At 42.1% G+C, this 10,543-nt stretch overlaps 3 protein-coding genes across 11 annotated transcripts in view; 1 reads left to right on the forward strand and 2 right to left on the reverse strand.

Annotated features, from left to right (window-relative positions):
- Positions 1-10,501, reverse strand: part of alkbh3 (alkB homolog 3, alpha-ketoglutarate dependent dioxygenase) — a 132,294-nt gene extending 121,793 nt beyond the window's left edge. For 3 of the 9 annotated variants that reach the window (XR_007482301.2, XR_007482299.2, XR_007482300.2), the window contains exons 1-10: positions 10,371-10,501; positions 9,463-9,547; positions 9,285-9,379; positions 9,169-9,203; positions 9,042-9,089; positions 8,819-8,922; positions 8,544-8,632; positions 8,190-8,414; positions 8,024-8,122; positions 7,753-7,920 (exon numbers count right to left, since the gene is read on the reverse strand). Coding sequence is in view for 6 of the 9 variants with exons in the window: in XM_049723752.1 (XP_049579709.1) it covers positions 7,777-7,920; positions 8,024-8,122; positions 8,190-8,414; positions 8,544-8,632; positions 8,819-8,922; positions 9,042-9,089; positions 9,169-9,203; positions 9,285-9,379; positions 9,463-9,538 (915 nt within the window). In the remaining 3 variants the exon portion in view is untranslated. Of the gene's footprint in view, positions 1-5,086; positions 7,921-8,023; positions 8,123-8,189; positions 8,415-8,543; positions 8,633-8,818; positions 8,923-9,041; positions 9,090-9,168; positions 9,204-9,284; positions 9,380-9,462; positions 9,548-10,370 lie in introns of those variants that run through there. The other 6 variants (XM_049723752.1, XM_049723748.1, XM_049723751.1 and 3 more) reach the window with 6 other exon arrangements.
- api5 (apoptosis inhibitor 5) overlaps positions 2,882-10,543 on the reverse strand; it is a 51,338-nt gene continuing 43,676 nt past the window's right edge. Inside the window, exon 14 of the mRNA XM_068651189.1 lies at positions 2,882-2,965. Coding sequence (XP_068507290.1) covers positions 2,897-2,965 — 69 coding nt within the window. The 3' untranslated portion in view covers positions 2,882-2,896. The remainder of the gene's footprint in view (positions 2,966-10,543) is intronic.
- lysmd4 (LysM, putative peptidoglycan-binding, domain containing 4) lies at positions 5,381-7,574 on the forward strand. The gene is made up of 2 exons (XM_049723754.1): positions 5,381-5,662; positions 5,740-7,574. Exons 1-2 carry the CDS (start codon positions 5,381-5,383, stop codon positions 6,238-6,240), a joined length of 783 nt encoding a protein of 260 aa, XP_049579711.1. The 3' UTR covers positions 6,241-7,574.

Here is a 10,543-nt window from a genome sequence, read left to right on the forward strand (position 1 = left end):
TCTCAACTTTCCGTGTTCTTCTAAGAAACAGCAATTCACGTATACAAAATTCTGTTTAGTGTTGGGTTCAAGATTAGGGTAATTTTTTTTTTTTCGGTTAAGAGTTTAGTTATACAGTACGGAACTTTTTACATGGTTGTCCGTAGACTCAAAATTTAATGTCCTGAACCAAAAAAAAAAAAGATCTCAAAGGTAAAATTCTATATTTGGGATTGGGTCAGGATTAGGGTTAGGATTAGGATTAGTTTTTTGGTTGTAAGGCTTATTTATGCAGTACATAACTTTTACAACGTTGTTTGTCGAATTCACAAGAAAATCTCACAACCTTCAACACATTATAGAACGGCATGGCATCTCATTTACGCAGTCGTCATTGGAAGATAAGGTCAAAAAGGTTCAGGCATCACTTTGGCGGTGTCTAAACAACTTGAATGCATTATTCAAATCCCAAGGTCACAAGGAACCTCATGTTCGATTCAACAACGCCGAGTCGGTCGCTACATGACAGCACTTTAAATGCACACTGCTTTACAAGTTACGCTTCCCTCAGAACGGCGCAACGTGAAATGTGTCACCCTGATGCCACGTACACGCATTAGTAAATGACCTGAAGAGGAACTGTGGATCAAACCAAGCCACTTGGACTGCTTATGTTCTGTAGAAAGGAGATACATACCAAAGGGTTTCATAAAAAAAAATAAAAAAAAATAGGAAGTGACGACCTGGGTTTCTTTGAAGCGTGCAGCGAGAGAGGTCCCGGTACATCATTAAACATTCTCGTCAACATCACAGCTTGTTAAGCTTTTGTAGCTTCAGGTCAGAAGGCTCATAGATGGAAGTCACACTAGCATCTGAGTAGATTTGACTTTGACAGGCATAGCTTACATTCGCACCTTTTACCTATTATCTCTTCTGGGTAAAAAGCTAGCAAGGTGTCAGCAGCCTTGGTAACACTCAAACGGCAAAATAACGCTAGTGAAAAGAACGTGATAATGTATCAGTCAAACAAGTTATTCTCTCCCCAAAAGTACCTAAAAACAAGGAACCATTCAAAATTTTGATCTCTGTACTGTAGCGCTTTCTCCGCTCAAGTTGCTATCTTGCTAAACGTTAGCATAAGAACTGTTAGCGAAACGTTAGCATAACAACTACCAGCGAAACGTTAGCATAACAACTATTAGCAATTGAGCTATTCTGTTTCTTGTTTCGTTTAATTCACCACTGATATTTTGGGTGGGTCACATGCGCAGATGGCCTCATGATCTGGCACCATGCCCCCAAATGTCCTAGCCCTGGTTTAAGCTAGGACGAGGTTATACAGAGCCCCAGATCTCATAGCGCTGGAGTGTTGGCTCAACGTCAATCAGCCTAATGTTAGCTGACACACTGGTGAGGGTGGTGACAGGGCAAGGTTATGTGTCACTGTATGCTGGAGGCCTGCATGAAGACCACCACTGCCAGGGTTGTGTCTCATGTGAGTAGGCAGCGGGTGTAGGGTCACCCTTGAGGGCGAGGGGGGTAGGGTGGGGGGGATCCAAATTAATTTACACCACGACTGCACTTGTCAGCAAATCAGAGTCTTTGAGGACCCTCAAACACATTATCGTTGATATGCTTGCTGCCTTCACACAGAAAATTCAATGATTAATTGGTATCGGAATGTTTAAATTGATCATCGATAATAGATCGCAAATGACTGCAGGTGTTCTTGAATCAAAGAACTATCCTTGAAAGATGTCAGATGATGACGTTCATACGAGCTGTCAAGATGCGACAACAACGTTTAGTTGTGTAGGTTTCAATGTTTCCTCAAAGATGACGGATGGATCGTTGTGCCCCGGAGACGTGAATCACACTCACCTGGCGGGTCGACATTTAATCGATAAAAATCCGAACAGTTGCCGTGACCTTAACCCATAAGAATTTCATGACGACGACTCCCGCGGATTTTCCGAGACAAAGCTCCAATCACCCGCTGTTGATGTCAACATTCATCACACTCTAGTTTTTGCAAGGCAAATAATCAAACGTATCTGAGGGAGAATGGCGACAAGACGGAAACAAGGCTTGTGTCAACACAAAATTATACAAACGTTGCGGTGACATCTTCAAATTAATCAAATGTAGTGAAGTACATGAAAACAATTTCCTACAGAAGCCGTGCTCAGTGAACATAGTCGGGAATTAAATGATCGCATTTAATGAGGACAAGTACTTTCGAAACATGGAAGGTGAATTAAATATACAAACGATATTATGCTAACCACGTCTTACGGTTCTTAGCGACGAGGACAATCAGGTCTATTTTTGTAAACATATATCAAACGATGATGCAGCCGCAGAGCAATAAGTTCATAGATGTGGCAACCATGAATCTTTCACCTCCATAAATATTTGACCACTTTCTTTGAATCATTTAAAGGAAAGGCCCACTCAGATGGTTCGCAGGGCAACATGTGCAAGCAGTACGTACTTTTTTATACACCCCCCACTTCCCCCCCTCTCTCTCTCACTCTCTCTCTCTCAGTTGGACAAGCTGTTCAGTGGCCCTGAAATACAGCACATTATGCCGCTTTGTTGCTCAACATTCACATTCCACGCCGCATCCGAATGCGATGTAAATGATATGATCATCTGCCCCTCGAAGGCAACATTAGCTTTACGATCGTTAACGCCTTCGTCGAGGTGTGAGGGTTGCGACTCGCTCCTTTTTAACGTGGTGGAGCGATTTCACGGGGAGAAGAATATTTTTGCAGTAATCAAAATGGTGATAAAGTGCAGACTGATGTTGTTTTGTGAATGAAACGGAGCAACCGGACAATATCTGATTAGCGTCAAGCGTCAACTGTGCAGTCTGGAGTCAACTCGAGGTCATCGGTGCTTTCCAGCTGAGTGGCTATGCATATGCGGAGAGCAACGCTAGAATGTGCATGACCGCTATTAGCCGGAAATGCTCGTAGTTTAGCTCTCTGTCAAATGGGGGACTTAGGGGACATTATACAAATGGAGGAATAAATAAAAGTATTGTACATTCAAGCATGTAAACATTCTAGTGTAGCGTGATAGTAGTGTAGTTGATTTTAAATGTGGTACACTACATAAAAAACTTTTTTTAAGATTAAAGTAGTAATATTTTCACAATTAAAGTCATATGCCTTCCGATAGTCTGCACTTGCTTTGAGCACAAAAACGGTGAACACTATCATTACTAAAATAGTTTGTCTTACTAAAATAGTTCCTGTTTCATGTCTTCGGGTGTTTATTAGTAACATTTTGTGTGACTACTGTGAACAAGGTAAGAACACACCGTGGTGGGTTTTAATAAAGCAAGAGCGTTTTTGTTGTCCTGCTGCGCCCTCAGGTGGACAAAGACCGCAATAACATGGAAAGAGGACTAAACCATAGACATACCGAGGATGTGACATATCGCAAAATACAGAAAACGGATCATACCAATAAGGGCGATTTTCCAATTTTCTGCACAAAATATTATTTGAACAGTTGTTCCACTGTAAAATGTAAAACTATATTGCACTGCTATAGTATCAAGAGTCGTTAATTTAAACTTTTTTGTAATATGACAAAAAAATAAAGAAGAGTCTAGCAAAAGTTGCCTCAATTCATGTCTTTTGAAATTCAGCTAAAATATAATTCAATAAGTGAATGAAGATTTTGTGTTTCCATCGTGCAGAACACAAATGGCCTTGTTGGCCCTGACCTCCCACCACTTAAATCGCATCCAAATATCTGCGTGACTCGCAAAAAGCTCCATTTTACAAGCAGCAGACGCCATCCCTGACTCAGACATGTGCGACCGCAGCGTCTGTTGAGTGCCTCTGGCCAAATATTGCTCGCTTGGAAACACCTGCCAAACAAACTCCACTTCTGCCAGGATCTTTTGGTGGGCGAAACAGATGTAAAGTATTGTAAGAGCAGAAGGCGGAGGGCTTATACCGTGCAGCAGAGGTGAAAAAACGGCAGGTCGTTGGCACCGGTGCAAATGCCAGACTCGGGAGCCTGCAACTACGGGACACTGTTAATCGAAATTACTGAAGCGGTGTTTTTATAGTTTGGATTGGTTGGCCAGATGCAATCACTGCGGGTTTCTATTAATTTTATTCCCTATGTCTGTGTTTTTTACTCGATCCTTACTTTGACGACATAATGTAAAAGTATATATAAACTACAGAAGTGAGGGAATGGTTGTGACGTCATCATGTGATTGAGTGTGTTTATAAGGAATTATATAATTTTATATAATTTAATATATAAAGAATTTTGCGTGTATATAAGGAATTATAAAGTACCTGCTGGTCTCTGCTTACTCAATCGCTGTGCTTTAGCGTGAAACGGAATGCAATTCTGCTGATAGAACAGAGGGTGGCGGTAACGAGTCTTTAGCCTAGTGCGTCCGCTTTTAGACAACCATAGAAGAAGCGCTCGTTGACGTCACTCATGCCAACTTGAAGTTAGTTAGCTCAAAGTAGCTGTTGGAGGGGCTGCGAGCGTTACGAGCGTGGTGCCTTTTGTTGCTTTCCCCTTTAAGGTAACAAACTACATTGGAGGCGGGACAGTGTAGGCAATTTTATATAGTTTGCTCTTGAAGACAACCATAGCAGAAGTAACAAACGTCAGGTTGGCTACGCGTTTGGGGAACACGCTACCAGAGTAAAGCGCTAACAAGGCTAACTGAGCTAATATGCTAACTAGGCTAACGCGTAGCTAACTGAAACGGCTGTCTCCCAGCTGCCTGATCAAAAGTGGCACCTCTCCAGTCTTAACGTCATTTAACCAACCTGCTGAACATAACACAGTAAAACATTAAAATATATTGCATTATACACGTCATGTTGGGTGAGTCGGAGCTGCCCACCTGTTTTTATCTTTATAGCATCAGGCATCCATGTCCAAATGCAAATGGGTTACCATGGTAACAGCCCGTCTGGTTTTTAGCTACAAAGTTAAACCTGAAATACTTAGTGCTCACAAACTTGTCAAGTCACTTTTGTTTCAATTACATTTAAACCTCAGTATCCTCAAAGTACCAGCATTCATTCACCCAAAACAGAAATAACACGTTTTAGGCTCAAGCTCACATCACATCTTTATTAAACTCTACATGCAGTTTTGTTATACTTGAACAAACAGGATCTAAAGTCACACCAGTTTAAAAATAGTATAAACGCTCATGAGCGTATGTAGTGCATCAACATCAGTGCAAATGAAGCAACCAAATGATTGTACATTGTATCAACGAAAATTTAAGAACCACAATTGTGAATGAAGAAACTCTTGAATAATGTATAAAATGAAAAACAGCCCTTGTTGAGACATCTCATCCTTGTTGTTATTGTTCTTCTTCCAGGCTTGGTGTTGAAAAATGCGTCGCGGGGATCATGTGCCGCACGCGTTCCAGGCCCCCGTGGACGTCCACGCCAGCGCCGACGGCCAGGTCTACATGTTCAAGAGGAAAGTCAACGGCATGGCCTCGTCGTCGGATGAGGAAGAAGAAGAAGAGGCGGAGGAGCTTGGCCTGATGGAAATGAGGCCTCGGCCGTACCAAGACTCAGAGCAGGACAGGCTCGGGAATTTCCACTTGCTAGAACGGGACGTGTTGGACGGTGACAATCTCAACAAGCTGGCCTTGCAGTACGGATGCAAGGTAGGAGAATGATGCGGGGCGTAAACGATAACGGTCGAATAAGGTCAAATCCGTGACGCACTTCTTCCTTTGAACAGGTGGCAGACATAAAGCGCGTGAACAACCTCATACAGGAGCAGGATTTATTTGCACTGAAGAGCATCAAAATCCCCGTGGCCAAGCACAGCTTTTTAACGGAATCCTACGCAAGCCCTTGTGACTCTTTTGAGGAAAAACCAGCGAAGGCCCAGCCAAAGAGACAGCAAATTACGGACTTCCTCATAGAGGTGGACAACGACATGGAGAAGCTGATCCCGAACTCGGACGATTTTGACATGGAGCTGTTGGATGACGGACCCAAAAGGCCCGTCCAAAAAGGACGAAAGGGCCAAGGGGCCGACTGGGGCATTCAGTGGTGGAACGCCGTGGTGGCCATGCTGCTCATCGGCATCGTTCTGCCTTTGTTTTATGTCATTTACTTCAAAACCCAACACAGCGGCTCAGCCTCGCTAACAGGTGGCGCTGTCACGCCTACGTCCGTCACGTCTAACAGGACCGGGACGGGCACCTTTCCTACTGGCGGATCCGAACCAGGATAGAACGGAGTTTGTCGTTTTGGATATCATGAAGCTGAATATATCGAACATCATGTGTGCAATACCTGCCTCGTCTTTTTTTTTTTTTTTTTTTTTTTAAGTCGGCCTTTAACAACCCGTTGCACTCTTAGATCGTCTAAAAATAATAATTGTTACCGTTTTTTGTGTGCTTTTGTGGTAATTATTTGGTTTTCACCCTCATTTGACGCACATTGCAGCCGATTAAAACCACGTTAAGCTGCAGGGTTCTTCTGCATATTTACAGTTCACTATATGCATTTTTTCTTTCTAAGGAACCTTCCTCAGACCTCTAAACAGTTTTTGTTGCTTTTTCTGATTCCAGAGGATGGCACCAAACGCCTGTAGAAAATGAAAGTACTGCTTTGGTGCCATCTTTTGGCATCTTAGTCCCAAGGATCTATTTTGAAATAAAAGTGCTTAATAGAAACAAAGTGCCTTGGCGCCATCTTGTGGCGTCTGCAAGGTTGGCTATGGCTAAAATGGTTGCACGGGTTATCCAAGGACCACAATACCTGCTCTAAAAATAGCTCATCCATTGTGGCATTGTGATTTACTCGGAATTTTGACAGAATTGGTGAATAGTGAACCATAAATATGTGGAAGGTTACTGTAGCATGGCAGTTTTAGACGGAGGTGTGTATCGGGTTGTATGTGAGGAGGAATCTGTGCAGTTTTTCAAGTTAACTTATGGGGCTTTTGTGTGTGTGTATTCATTTTGCATTGTTCACCGAGGTTGGATTCACACTACAGGTCCAAGTGAGCAATTTTGATTTGATGACCCCACCCACCTCTAGTTCTGAAAAAATATCAAGCAGTGTTCACTTGCACAGTAAATGTTAAATGACACAGAAGTTAACATTAGCAGATTGCCAAATGTGCCATTTTATGTTCAACATTTATTTCTACATTGACTCGTATCCCAGTTGCGTCACTTGAAACAACAGTGTGAATCCGACCTCGTTGCTCGTACCGAGTGGACCCAAAGCGTGTGCCAAATGTGTGAACTGTGTTTGCAAAAAAAAAAAAAAAAAAGCACCGCGTAGTGCAATAATGTACAAGTGACGTATTTCTGCATTTTAGTTTGGAATTTGAAATCGTGTGTTCGTAATGTGTGAAATGATAACACGGGCTGCCTTAAACCTTCTTGGTTGAATTCAGATTCTGAAATGTGCACCTTTTTTTGGGGATTTTGTGAGACTTCAGGGAGTTTTGACTGTATTTGAACGAATTAGCCTTGGATGTGCATATGGCTTAACTATTTTCATGGGATGATTTTCAAACTGTTAAGTAAATCTCATTTGACCGTTACAACTGAACATCTCAAACTTGTTCATTTATTATTATAAGTTCAACAAGAGGGGGGGGGTAAATGGAATCGTCACATCAGTATGTGCCACTTTTTGTGCTCGTTAATTGAAACCAAACATTTGAGATAAATATGCGTATCATCCCTGTCGAACTGAGGGTCCCTCTTGAGAAAACTGAAAATCTCACCTAGTGCAGTTCTTTTTGTTGCTTCTAGTTTGTAGCATTCATGTCTGTTTGGCGGTCGGTAAAGTGCAGTTTGGTCCCCGGCCGGTGGCCCTGCGGCTCAGGGAAGATGCTCCTGAAAGTCAAGTTGATGCGAGGGCCGCGGTCGTGGTACTCCTTCGCCACCTGGTGCTGGGAACCAAAAGAGAAGCACTTCAAAAATCTATAAAGTGTGACAAAATCATGTGAAGCCACTAACTTTATATTTGAAAGTGATTAGTGGAGTTGAACGTACCTGCCAATCATCTTGCGTGGCTCCTTCCATCAAAAGCAGAGCACCGTGACCCAGAGGAACTTTAATACGCTCCACGTAAGTGAAGTCACCGTTTTCTTCCTATAATATAAAAAAAATAATGTGAAACAATAAATAAGACCAAAATATAATAATGTGTTTGTCTGACCAGAGGTGGCTTCTTGCGTAGGCTGAAGACCCTGCTGTCACCCAAACTAAGCGAGGCGATGACGGGCTGCCGGCCCAGCGAGGCTTCGTCGTCGCTGTGCCAGCCGATGCTGTCGTGTCCGTCTCGGTACAGGTTGCACAGCAGCGAGTTGAAGCGTTCGTCGCCGCCGCGGCCGCCGCTCGCTTCGGAAACCGCTCGGCGAAGCTTCAACAGCAGTGGGTGCCACTTAGGGGGACGGCGGGATAGCGTGAGTAAGGTGTCAAGTAGTGCTTTGCCACCATCTTGTGGCCACTATCAGCAATTACAAAAAGATTTCCAAAAGCAATGTTGGGTAAGGATTAGATGTTAGAAAACCTTTGTGTTGGCCGCCATGGTGGAACGAGCATACGTGTAGGGTAACTCCCCAAACCAGCATGTCAACCTTGGCTCTTCATACGCCTCATCTAATGGGGGGGGACAAAATTGATGAGTCAGCATGAAACACTCCAGAAGTTTGAGAAATTATTAGCATCTGTCACTAGCGTACTTTATCTAATTGTGAACGTGGACGCAATGTTGTGGCTTTTATAAAGTGAGCCATAAAAACATGATTTGTTGAGTCCATGATAATGTTGACTTCTTCTACCCACCTTGTCTAAAGTTGGTCTTTTGTGACCAGGGAAGCTCAGCCAGGAGCTTAGCGAACATCCAGTCAGCCTCCTCGGCTGGAAGGAATCTCGGCACCAGCCGCAATCTTAACGGAATGAACAGGGGGAACATTTTGGAGAATAACCAACTAATGCCTTCAAAATGCAACAACAAATAATTGGGGTATTGGAGTGAACAGATCATTCGATTCATTTCATTGCTGACCTTGACACCCCTGACGGTCCATGGCTGATCTCATAATCACCTGCCTGGCTATGAAAAGCAAAATAAAAAAATGATGTTATGTATGTAATACAAAATATTTAACTTTCCATTCAAATCCGATACTTACTCAATAACCTTTTCTGATGGAACATCTCTAACTTGCTGTAAAGAAGACAATATATGTCTTTAGATCAAATGCAATAATTATGAATATTATTAAATAATTTTAATGCAGTAAAAGACCTTAATGGGCTGTTGGAACTCAACATTCCCAGATGTGGTCTGTCGATGTATTCCCCAGGATGCGGAAACTGCATTGGCACTTTGGCTTTGAGGAGCTACATCGCCAAATTAAATGAGAACGCATATTTAAAAACAAAATTTGAGTCATTTTGAGTGCATATAAGGAATTTTAAAGTACCTGCTGGTCTCTGTGGTTTGGGCAGCTGTTTGGCCCAAGAGCCCTGCACTCTGGCACGCTGTCGTTTATCTGCCATAATAAAACTCTGCAGGGAAGAGTTAAGGTCATTATTCAAATTTGAACTTTTGGTTTCTATTATCCGTACGCTATAACCATCCAATTTATTTATGGACAAAAAAAAAAAAAAAATCAACCATATCAATAAATACTTCACAGTGCGCCACAAGTCTTAATAAAACGTTCGTATTATTAAAATGCACAAGTTAAACGTTCGTATTACAGTGATCCCTCGCTAATTCGCGTATCGTTTATCGCGGCTTCACTACATCGCGGATTTTTTTCCCCAAACTTAAAAAACATTTAACAGTCAAAATAAAACTTCTAAATTGAGGAAACGTGTCTAACCTTGGACAATGTAGTATTGCTCCAAATGTTCGTTTACATTCCTTTAGAAGTCCATTTTTGTGTTAGCACGATCGCGAATTAGCATCTTTCAGCTAACTCGTTAGCCTGCCCAGTACTTGTTGGTGACCATACTTCGCGGGTTTCACTTATCGCGGGTGGTTTTTTGAACAAAATATCTGCGAGAAACGAGGGATTACTGTATTTTAATGCAAGTTAACTAGTTCCCGCTATGGCTTGCATGTAGCACTTGTTTAAAACCAAAGACATAAAACAGACAACAACACGACACAAAATTCTGTCATTCTAGTCTATTCTACATTTATGGAATCAAATTCGAAACTACGGTAAAGTCCTGTTATTCACTTAATTGTACATTTTCAATAGGGAATACGGCAGATTAAGTTACGATGCTATTTCGTTCGTGTAATTTGAGCTAGAAACACGAGAATAGTTTTATATTAACATAATAAAAGTACAACTACGGAAATATTGTAATTACTTACCTAGAGGGGTAATAAAACATCCATATGTGGGAAAGTAAGTACTTTTAGCTACGACACGTTAGACAGGGCGGCCATTGCTGCGGTGTTACATCAAAATAAAAACTACCCGGAACAAAGATTTAATTTATAGTTCCTTTTCGCTTCAGTAATTTATTTTAGCACCTGGTCTCTTT

The sequence above is a fragment of the Syngnathus scovelli genome, chromosome 6 (genome assembly GCF_024217435.2).
Source record: "Syngnathus scovelli strain Florida chromosome 6, RoL_Ssco_1.2, whole genome shotgun sequence".
In the NCBI taxonomy this organism is placed as follows: domain Eukaryota; kingdom Metazoa; phylum Chordata; class Actinopteri; order Syngnathiformes; family Syngnathidae; genus Syngnathus; species Syngnathus scovelli.

Bases quoted from the DNA above. Each gene is read 5' to 3' on its own strand.
- lysmd4 (XM_049723754.1), top strand. From the start codon at position 5,381: ATGCGTCGCGGGGATCATGTGCCGCACGCGTTCCAGGCCCCCGTGGAC. The intron at 5,663-5,739 runs GTAGGAGAATGA...TCCTTTGAACAG, and splicing joins CCTTGCAGTACGGATGCAAG to GTGGCAGACATAAAGCGCGT.